The sequence below is a fragment of the Bubalus kerabau genome, chromosome 5 (assembly GCF_029407905.1).
Source record: "Bubalus kerabau isolate K-KA32 ecotype Philippines breed swamp buffalo chromosome 5, PCC_UOA_SB_1v2, whole genome shotgun sequence".
NCBI lineage: Eukaryota > Metazoa > Chordata > Mammalia > Artiodactyla > Bovidae > Bubalus > Bubalus kerabau.
In genome coordinates, this window is record NC_073628.1 from 22,714,206 (window position 1) to 22,725,610 (window position 11,405).

At 41.4% G+C, this 11,405-nt stretch overlaps 1 protein-coding gene across 1 annotated transcript; it reads right to left on the reverse strand.

Annotated features, from left to right (window-relative positions):
* Positions 1–7,479: 7,479 nt before the first annotated feature.
* PATE1 (prostate and testis expressed 1) lies at positions 7,480–10,465 on the reverse strand. Its single transcript, XM_055583408.1, has 3 exons — positions 10,414–10,465; positions 8,663–8,854; positions 7,480–7,675 (listed from the first exon to the last, which is right to left on the reverse strand). The coding sequence occupies exons 1-3, from the start codon at positions 10,463–10,465 to the stop codon at positions 7,542–7,544; spliced, it is 378 nt and encodes a 125-aa protein (XP_055439383.1). The 3' UTR covers positions 7,480–7,541.
* Positions 10,466–11,405: the final 940 nt, after the last annotated feature.

Sequence of the window (11,405 nt, forward strand, 5' to 3'; positions counted from 1 at the left end):
GATAAAAACCATACGATCATCTCAATAGATGCAGAAAAAGCTTCTGACAAAGTTCAGCATCCATTTAAGATAAAAAAAAATAATAATAACTCCCATCAGAGTTAGTATAGGGCTTTGGGACACCAATTCAATCCCTGGTCTGGGAAGAGTCCACATGCAGAAGAGCAACTAAGCTTGTGTGCCACAACGACTAAAGCTGACACGCCCTAAGGCCCATGCTCCACAGCAAGATGAACCACCACCATGAGAAGCCGGCACACTGCAGCTAGAGAGGAGCCCCTGCTCACCACAACTTGAGAAAGCCCACACACAGCAGCGAAGACCCAGTGAAGCCATAAGTAAAGAATGGGGAGGGAGGAGGGAGGAGGGTTCAGGATGGGGAACACATGTATACCTGTGGCGGATTCATTTTGATATTTGGCAAAACTAATACAATTATGTAAAGTTTAAAAATAAAATTAAAAAAAAAATAAAAAAAAAGAAATAACTTTTAAAAGTTGGTATAGAGGGAACATATCTCAACATAATAAAGGCCACTTATGACAAACTCACAGCCAATATCACAATGGTGAAAAGCTGGGACTTCTAGCTAAATTCAGAAACAAGACAAGGATACCAGAAACAAGACAAGGATACCCATTTTTGCCATTTCTTTTTAATGTAGCAGTGATAGTCCTAGCCAGAGAAATCAGACAAAAAGAAAATGAAAGAAGAGATACCCAAATTGGAAGAGAAGACTTAAAAGTGTCACTATTTGCAAACAACATGATAACTTCATATAAAGAATCCTAAAGTCTCCACCTGGAAATAATTAGAACTAATAAATAAATTCAGCAGCGTTGCAGGACACAAGATTAATAAATAGGAATCTGTTGCATTTCTATACATTAATAATGAAATATCAAAATGAGAAAATAAAGAAACAATCTCATTTAAAATTGCATCAAAGAGAATAAAATACCTAGGAAGAAACTTAAGGAAGGAGGTAAAAAACCTCTACTTTGAAAACTATAAAATATTGAGGAAGGAAGTTGAAGATGATACAGATAAATGCAAAGATATCCTGTGCTCTTGAATTAGAAGCATCAATATTATTAAAATGACCATACTGGCCAAAGCAATCAATAGATTTAATGCAGTCTCTGTCTATACCCAGGACATTTTTCACAGAACTAGAACAAATAATTTAAAATTTATATAGAACCACAAAAGACTTGAATGTAGATGTGATCCTGAATAAAAAGAATAAAGCTGGATGTATAGTCCTCCCAGACTTCATACTATACTGCAAAGCCATAATAATCAAAACAGGTGGTATTGGCGCAGAAACAGACACAGATAAATGGAACAGAATAGAGCCCAGAAATAAACCCATGCACTGATGATCAGTTACCTACAACAAAGGAGGCAAAAACATAAAATAGAGAAAAGACAGTCTCTTCAACAGTGGGTGCTGGAAAAACTGGACAGCCACAAATGATAGTATTAGAACATTCTTTAATATCATATATAAAAATAAAATGGTTTAAAAATCTAAGTGTAAGACATGAAGCTATAAGGCTCCTAGAAGAGAATGTAGGCAGAACACATCCTAATAGAAATGGTAATGCAATTATTTTGAATAAAATAAATATAAAATAAATAATAAAATAAAATAAAATTTTGTTTCTTAAAAGAGATAAAAGCAAAAATAAACAAATGGGACCTAATTTAACTAAAACACTTCTGCAAGGCAAAGGAAACCGTTGACAAAGCAAAAGACAATTTATGGAATGGGAAAATATATTTGCAAATGACATGACTGACAATGGGTTAATATTCAAAATATACTAACAGCTCATTCAACTGAATATCAAAAAACAAACAACCTGATTGAAAATGGGCAGAAGACCTAAATACGCATTTTTCCAAAGAAGAAACATACAGATTAAGCTAACAGACACATGAAAAGATTCTCGACATTATTAACCATCAGGGAATGCAAATTAAAACACCACAATGAGATATCACCTCACACATGTCAGAATGGCTATTGTCAAAAAGAACACAAATAACAAATGTTGGTGAGGATGTAGAGAAACCCACATCCACTGCTGGTGGGAATGTACATTGGTGCAGCCACCGTGGAAAACACGATGGAGGTTTCTCAGAACACTAAAACTAGAACTATGCTGCTGCTGCTTCACTTCAGTCATGTCTGACTCTGTGAGACCCTATGGACTATAGCCCACCCGGCTCTTCTGTGCATGAGATTCTCCAGACAAGAATACTGGAGTGAGTTGCCATGCCCTCTTCCAAAGGATCTTCCCAACCCAGGTCTCCTGTGTTTCCTGCATTGGCAGGCAGGTTCTTTACCACTAGCGCCACCTGGGAAGCACAGAACTACTGTATGACCCAGCAATTCCATTCCTGAGTATATATCTGAAAAAGGCAAAAACACTGATTTATAAAGATACATGCAGCCCAAATGTTGTGAAAGTGCTGCACTCAATATGTCAGCAAATTTGGAAAACTCAGCAGTGGCCACAGGGCTGGAAAAAGTCAGTTTTCATTCCAATCCCAAAGAAAGGTAATGCCAAAGAATACTCAAACTACCGCACAATTGTACTCATCTCACACGCTAGTAAAGTAATGCTCAAAATTCTCCAAGCCAGGCTTCAGCAATACATGAACCGTGAACTTCCAGATGTTCAAGCTGGTTTTAGAAAAGGCAGAGGAACCAGAGATCAAATTGCCAACATCCTCTGGATCATGGAAAAAGCAAGAGAGTTCCAGAAAAACATCTATTTCTGCTTTATTGACTATGCCAAAGCCTTTGACCATGTGGATCACAATAAACTGTGGAAAATTCTGAAAGAGATGGGAATACCAGACCACGTGACTTGCCTCTTGAGAAACCTGTGTACAGATCAGGAAGCAACAGTTAGAACTGGATATGGAACAACAGACTGGTTCCAAATAGGAAAAGGAGTACGTCACGGCTGTATATTGTCACCCTGTTTATTTAACGTATATGCAGAGTACATCATGAGAAATGTTGGGGTGGAGGAAGCACAAGCTGGAATCAAGATTGCCAGGAGAAATATCAATAACCTCAGATATGCAGATGATACCACCCTTATGGCAGAAAGTGAAGAAGAACTAAAGAGCCTCTTGATGAAAGTGAAAGAGAGTGAAAAAGTTGGCTTAAAGCTCAACATTCAGAAAACAAAGATCATGGCATCTGGTCCCATCACTGCATGGGAAATAGATGGGGAAACAGTGGAAACAGTGTCAGACTTTATTTTTCTGGTATCCAAAATCACTGTGGATGGTGGTTGCAGCCATGAAATTAAAAGATGCTTGCTCCTTGGAAGGAAAGCTATGACCAACCTGGACAGCATATTCAAAAGCAGAGACATTACTTTGCCAACAAAGGTTCATCTAGTCAGGGCTATGGTTTTTCCAGTAGTCATGTATGGATGTGAAAGTTGGACTATAAAGAAAGCTGAGCGCAGAAGAATTGATGCTTTTGAACTGTGATGTTGGAGAAGACTCTTGGGAGTCCCTTGGACTGCAAGGAGATCCAACCAGTCCATCCTGAAGGATATTAGTCCTGGGTGTTCATTGGAGGGACTGATGTTGAAGCTGAAACTCCAATACTTTGGCCACCTGATGCGGAGAGCTAATTCATTTGAAAAGACCCTGATGCTGGGAAAGATTGAGGGCAGGAGGAGAAGGGGACGACAGAGGATGAGATGGTTGGATGGCATCACCGACTTGATGGACATGGGTTTGGGTGGACTCCGGGAGTTGGTGATGGACAGGGAGGCCTGGGGTGCTGCAGTTCATGGGGTCACAAAGAGTCGGACACGAATGAGGGACTGAACTGATACTGATACTGATATGCAGCCAAATATTCATAGAAACATTATGTACAGTAGTCAAGATATGGAAATAACCTAAGGGTCCATCAGCAGATGAATGGATAAAGAAAATCTGGTGTATACAGTGAAAGTAGTAGTGTTAGTCAGTCAACTGTTCATGACCCCATGGAGTATAGCCCATCAGGCTCTCCTGTCTATGGAATTCTCCAGGCTAGAATACTGGAGTGGGTAGCCTTTCTCTTCTTCAGGGGATCTTCCTGACCCAGGGATTGAACCCAGGTCTCCTGCATTGCGAGCAGATTCTTTAGCATCTGAGCCATTACAAACTGCTCAAATCTGGTGTGTGTATATACACCCAAAAAATGTGATATTACTTGGCCATAAAAAAGAATCAAATTTTGCCATTTGCAGCAACATGTATGGACTTGGAGGGTATTATGCTAAGTGAAATAAGTCAGACAGAGAAACATAAACTGTATGATATTACTTACATGCGGAATTCAAAAAATACAACAAACTGGTGAATATAATGAGAAAATAAGCAGACTCACAGATATAGAGGACAATCTAGTGGTTACCAGTGGAGAGGGGGAAAGATGGAAGGGCAATATACGGGTAGAGGATTAACAGGTACAAACTATTATGTATAAAATAAGCTACAAGGATATATTGTACATCACAGGGAATATAGCCAATATTTTATAATAGCTATAAGTGGAGTATAACCTTTAAAAATTGTGAACCATTATATTGTACACCTGTAACTTATATAATATTGTACATCAACTATACTTCAATATTTTAAAAGATATAGGAGGCAAAAGAAAAAATAAATTGGAATACATCAAAACTAAAAATTCTGTGCATCAAAGGAAAGAATCAACACAGTGAGAAGGCTGCTTATGGAATGGGAAATTGTATACCTGATAAGCGGTCATATTCGGAATGTATTAAAAAAAAAACCCTCCTACAACACAGTAACTAAAAAACAGTCAGCTGATGAAAATGTGGACAAAAGGACTCGAATTTTTCCAAAGAAGATATGCAAATAGCCAATAAGCACGTGGAAAGGTGCTCAATATCACTAATCATTAGGGAAATTCAAATAAAAACCATAATGAATAACACTTCACACTCAAAACGATGGCTACTAACAAAAACAAAATGACAAGCGTAGGTAAGGATGTGGAGAAATTAGAGCCCAGGACACTCTTGGTGGGAATGTGAACCAGCATGGCCGCTGTGGACAACCGCATGACAGTTCCTGAAAAATTTAAACACAGAATTACCACCCAATTTAATCATGTCACACATGACTGAGCGACTGAACTGAACTGGACTGGATGTATATTTCCAAAAGAATTGAAAGCAGGGTCTTGAATGGACATTTGTATACCTGTGTTCATTGCAGTATTATTTGCAATAGCCAAAAGGTAGAAGTAACCTAAATGTCCATCAGTGGATGAATGGATAAACAAAATGCCATAAGTACATACTATGGGATATTATTTAGCATTAAAAATGAAAGAAATGCTGGCACATTCTACAACATGGATGAACTTTGAGGACATTATGCTAAGTGACATTAGTCACAAAAGGACAAACACTGGAAAATTGCATTTATATGAAGTATCTAATATAGTGAAACTTAGAAAGTGGAATGTGACTGCCAGGGGATTGGGAGTATTGTTTGATGGATACAGAGTTTCAGTTTTGTAGGATGAAAAAGATGATGGGTGGAGATGGATGGCGATGATGGTTGTATAACAATGTGAAATTAGTTAATGCCACTGAACTGTATATTTAAAATAATTAAAATGGCAAATTTTGTGTTAAGTGTAGTTCACCACAATAAACAACAACACACTGGCAATAGTAGCATAAGAAGCAGAAATGAGAAAATGGAATCAAATTCTTATATTCAATAATATTATTGTGTTGCTAATAAAGTGGCAAATGTACTAACTTAATGTAGCATGTAAACAGTCAAGTAGGTGTATCCATTAAAATAATTTTTAAAGAATGTATAAGGTAATAGAGAAGATAAAATGACAAGTACCAGATTAATCCTAAAGAGTCCAAGAAAAAATGAGAAAATAGTCTATAGTTGCATAAAACAAAATATTTTTGGTCATAAAGCAAGTTCTGATGAAGTACATTGAAAACATCCACAAAGTATCGTTCTTATTCTCTTATCCATGGGGAGGAAGTTATAAAACATTTTTTGGTTAATGCTTTTTCCCTTACCAAAAGATTTTTTTAAGAACTTTGACTTCAAAGAATGTTGGAGTCTTCCATGAAAATACCTATCTTAATTAGCCATCTGCTATGCCAGAAACAACACTTAGACATGACTTTTTCTGAATTTGTACACTCTTTTAAGTCTCTTTGTTAAGACTCTGGCATTTATTCCTTATCCCTTTATGCTTTTTATGCTATATTTATTTATTGGAGGATAATTGCTTTACAATGTTGTCTTAGTTTCCGACGTACAAGGTGAATCAGCTGTATGTACACACGTATTTCCTCCCTCTTGAGCCTGCCTCCCACTCCTCCTCAACTATCTCTAGAATTCCAAACACACCTTCCTTTCTTCTCCAACCCCTAACCCCAGAGAGTCTCATTCTATACGGCAGACAATCTTTCACTCTTCATGGTTCAGGCACGAATTTCTTTCTCCATTCTGCCCTTCTCCTCACTCTGGGAATAACACTCACGAACAAAATTCAAGAAAAGTCATCTCTTTTCATGTCACCCCCTCCTTCCTCATGAGGCCAGGGTTGTGCGCTTTAACTTGAGTGAGACAAGAAGAAAAATCCCAAGAGAAAAAAATGAAAATATTCTGCCTCAGAAAGAAGGGAAGGAGTAGGAACAAAAATTGACTTATCCTCTTCTTCCTTTTCTTTTTCTAAATTGATTTTGTAATGGGAAGATAATTGCTTTACAAGGCTGTGTTGGTTTCTGCCGTACAACACAAATCAGACATAAATATGTGTGTATGTATATATACATATCCTCTCTTGAGCCTCCCTCTCACCTCCCCCATCCCGCCCCTCTAGGTCATCACAGCACTAGGCTGGGTTCCCTGTGGCTACCCTAGTTATCTGGGCTTCCCTGGTGGCTCAGATGGTAAAGAGTCCGCCTGCAATATGGGAGACAGGTTCAATCCCTTGGTTAGGAAGATCCCCTGGAGGAGGGCATGGAAACCCACTCCAGTACTCTTGCCTGGAGAATCCCATGGACAGAATAGCCTGGCAGGCTACAGTCCATGGGGTCACAAAGAGTCAGACACGACTGAGTGACTAACACAACACACAGCTAGCTATCTGTTTCACACATGGCAGTGTATATACGTCAATGCCACTTTCTCAATTCTTCCTACCCTCTCCATCCCCCCTTTTTCCTTTCTGAAGCAGCTTGGGTGTTCAGTGACTACACTGGATTCTATACCAACATGCAGGATGTATTGATCTTGTGTTCAAGATGTTCCCCATACACCCCCTCCCAGGGGCCATGGCAGAAAATCTGGAAAGAGAGAGGGCTTTCTTCTTACATGTGCAGAAGGCAGAGCTATGTATTTCCAATCTGAAATGTGTTTTTTTAGATTACTGTGAAGAAGTGGAGCCAAGGATGTCTCCTACCCAGAGACTGGAGCCAGAAAAGAACCAGTGATTTCTAGATGTCTTCATTGCACAAGTCATGGCTCCTGCAACACCTGAAGTTCACCAGGTAGACACTCCACTTTATGTTGTTCACATTAGCGCAGTTCTTTAGGCAACCCCTGAAGGTTAACCAGAGAGTGCCATCATCTGCAGAAGTAGGAGAAACTTATCAGCACAGAGGTTTCTAAAACCAAAACCAAAACAAAAACCTTCCCAGCCTGTACCGGTGTACAAAACACAACCTTGTGTAGTTCAAGTCTCAGTTATTTAAACGTGAAGAACTGGAAGATGTGGCGGTCTGGGTACTTCCCAAAAGAGAGACAATAGCAGAGCAGTTTAAAGCAAAAAAATTAAAAAAAAAAAATCCCAGAATGTGGGGCTGTAATGAGAGCAGCAATTCAAGGATTGCCAGAGCTGGGTGTCTCCACTGAGCATGTTGACGCTGGTATAAGTAAGGGTTAGAAATACTAAGGTATCGCTCAGCACAAAGGATAGGAAAACCGAGAAATCATGCTGTTCAGACTTACCTATGAAGGGCCACTTAGCCTGTATCTATTGCTGACCCTGGTCCCTCTATTTTCACAGTTTAAAACTTCCCACAGGGAAAGGCCAGGCCGGGAAAAAACAAAGTGCCTGCCTCACTTCAACACTTAGCTCTGTTCTCCACTGGCCTTTCCTTTTCCGTCAACTTAGTCTCCTCTGTTTTGTTCAGGCTTCTCAAAATACTGATTTCATAGCTATAGATCCCCACTCCCTAGAGACCACCTGTATCTATTTTTCATCATGGCATGTGACGGGGTAGAGATATTCAGTCATCCTAGGGCTTCCCCGGTGGCTCAGACAGTAAAGAATCTGCCTGCAATGCAGGAGACTTCCGGTTTGATCCCTGGGTTGGGAAGATCCCCTGGAGTAGGAAACAGCAACCCACTCCAGTATTCTTGCCTGGAGAAGTCCATAAACAGAGGAGTCTGGCGGGCTGCAGTCCATGCGGTCCTAAAGAGTCCTACACAACTGAGTGACTCACACTAGGGACGCTAGGATTGGTCTGAAGCAGGGTCCCTCCTTTCTCCTGTGGCCGGCATGTCCCTGTCTGCTTCCACCACCCCGTCCTCCCGCCCCCCACCCACAACTTACATTTGAAAATCCTCCCAGTTGTGCAAGCCTCTTCTTTCACTGCAGTACATAGTCCTCTGCCTCTGGAACACTTCTGTCTTGGAAACTGGATGTGGCACATCCTACACTGAATAATTTCTATAATTTGGGCCAGAGAGTAGGGAAGTAGATGTGAAAGCGCAGCTGCCAAAGGACCCATCTGCCCTTTCAAACCTGAAGTCCCCTGGGAGCCCCGAGGGCTTTCCTGAGACCCGTGAAGGGAGGGCATCCACCTCTATCAAAGAGGCTGAGCCGAGAGAAGGGCTAGAGTTTCCGGTCTCTGGAGTTTAGCTCATAGAACAGGTGGGAAGATAAGGAAAAGAGGAACAAAATCAAGGCTGAGTGCATCAGACCGTATCCTCTCCATACTCACCAGGAAAATGGTGCTCATTAACAGATAGTTCATCGACTGTGCTGGCAAAGAGAAATAACACTTAGTAGCAATTTTCTCTAAGATTTGCTCTTGCCTGCATGTCGCTGTAATCCTTGTGTAAATACACAAGGTCCATTCTGAACTCTTCACCTGGAGCCACTCTGGGCCCTTCTGTCCCTCCAAAGCCTAGTTCCCATCTCAGGGCATCTCTGTATCTCTCCCTCATTTCAACTCTCTTCACCTCTAGAGGGCCTCTCAGCCTCTCCACTACCCCTTAGGATACAGCACAGACTCTAAGGAGAAAGATAAATGAACATTTTGTGCATGTGTGAGTGCCTCATTGCCTTCTTTTTTTAAATTATTTTTGGCTGAACTGTGGGTCTCCCTTGCTATGCACCAACATTCTCTAGTTTCCACGAGTGGGGGTTACTCTCTAGTGGCAAGGCCCGGCCTTCTGATTGCAGCGGCTTCTTTTATTGCTGCTCACGGGCTAGATAGAGAACTCAGACTCAGTAATTGCCCTGGGGTGTGTAGGATCTTCCCAGACCAGGGATCTAGCCAGTGTTCTCTGCTTTAACAGGCAGATTCTTAACCACTGGACCCCCAAGAAAGTCCCACATTCCCTTCACTTTAATTGACCTCTCTGACTTTCTTACCCACAAGTAGCTGAAAGCTGCAAGGTGACAAAGCCTCTGAAATTCATGAAATTGCTACTCTGTGGATTTAGCCAGGTAGCACGTGAAAAATCAACATTCCACTTCCCCCTTTCCCGTTCCCTCATCTTTTAACACACGGATCCTTTGCTTTGGCAACTGCTGCTTGTGTTTTTCCATCAGGCTCAAAGTCAGTTCCCACCCCAGCCCCATCCTGCTGGAAGAAATGGCCAAGTGCTGGAATCCAAGGTTAGTCTCTGGATTCCTTTTAACCCTCAATGCTCATACATCCCTTCTCATCTCCCCCTCCCCTCAAATTGCCCTTCCCACACGACTGATCTATCTCTACTCACTTTCATGTTCTTGGTCCGCAAATGACCCGCACAGTACTGTTAAGGAAAAAAACAAAAACAAAAAGATATACTCTCTGCAGATCTCATTTTACGAACTCACCTCACAGCTTTTATGAAAATCTTGTCAGTTCCCTTATAATCTACTATTTTCTTCTGCAAGCAGACTAAGATTTTGCTGAAGGTTCCAGGGATGGGATGCATTGTGTGTGAAAGTCATGGCATTAGAATGACAGCTTCTGTTACCTATGACTCTCATAAGAGAACCTCTGTCATGGGAGGTTCCATGGGAGGTTCCCCGACCCATTCCAACATCCTGGACACATCTCTCCAACTGTCAACCACAGGGACTCTCACCTTGAAAGCAGCAGAGGAGGACAGGGAGCCCTAGCAGGAGGGACTTGTCCATCTCAGAGGGAGGAAAGAGCAGGTTGGAGCAGGAAGCTGCAAGGTGCCTCTTTATATATCAACCAGGTTGGGCTTCCCCAGGAAGGGCTAGGGGTGGGGACATTACAGAAGTCCTTCAAAGGTGTTTCCTGCTTCAAGGGAAGCCAAGAACTCTAAAATGTTTCTTTTTGGCACATTGTGAGGAAGAGGGACTGCCTAGGTAAGTCCTGGGTCTGATTCATTTCAGTCCTAGCATTGAGGAAGCTTTGATGCCGTGTCCTGTGGTCTTTTCACTAGAGCACACTGTGGGAGAAGACCAGGATAAATCAGGGCACGCTGGGTTAGATTCAGCAACATTTACACTGAGATGCTCATTAAAGCTGACAGAAGGGACTTCCCTGCCTGTCCAGTGGTTAAGACTTTACCTTCCAAGGCAGGGGGGTGAAGGTTCGATTCCTGGTTAGGAAGCTAAGATCCCGCATGCCTCACAGCCAAAAAAACCCAAACATAAAACAGAAACAATATTGTGACAAATTCAATAAAGACTTTCAAATGGCCCATATCAAAAAAAATTTTTTCAAAAAAAAATCTGAGAGAATATGAGTGTAAATAATTGGAATGTAAGAAGTCCAAAAGAGGGGTAACCAAAGAGCCTTTAAAAGGCAGTACTATAGGAAATGGGGAAGAGAGATGGAGAGGTTCAGTGCAGATGAGGTGACAGGCTACTCGGGAGGGAAATAGTTTCCCACTTTCGGTCATACTGGAACAAACAGATCAGATTACTTCTCCTGGAGGGAGGTCAGCTGGTCCCTCCCACTTGATGCTGAGCAAGCCAGGTATGAGGAGGGGCAGTTTCCTCAACTCTGAGAGTGACAAGTTAACCAACTGGGGCGGTGACTGAATGTAGAATTCCTGTGGAGGGGATTGAGACTGTGTAAGAAAATCCATGGGATTCTCCAGGC

Coding starts and splice junctions, on each gene's coding strand:
- PATE1 (XM_055583408.1), bottom strand. CDS start 10,465: ATGGACAAGTCCCTCCTGCTAGGGCTCCCTGTCCTCCTCTGCTGCTTT. Junction 8,855..10,413: donor CCTCCTCTGCTGCTTTCAAG/GTGAGAGTCCCT, acceptor AGGGGACTTCAG/GTTTGAAAGGGCAGATGGGT. Junction 7,676..8,662: donor AACTGGGAGGATTTTCAAAT/GTAAGTTGTGGG, acceptor CTACTTCTGCAG/ATGATGGCACTCTCTGGTTA.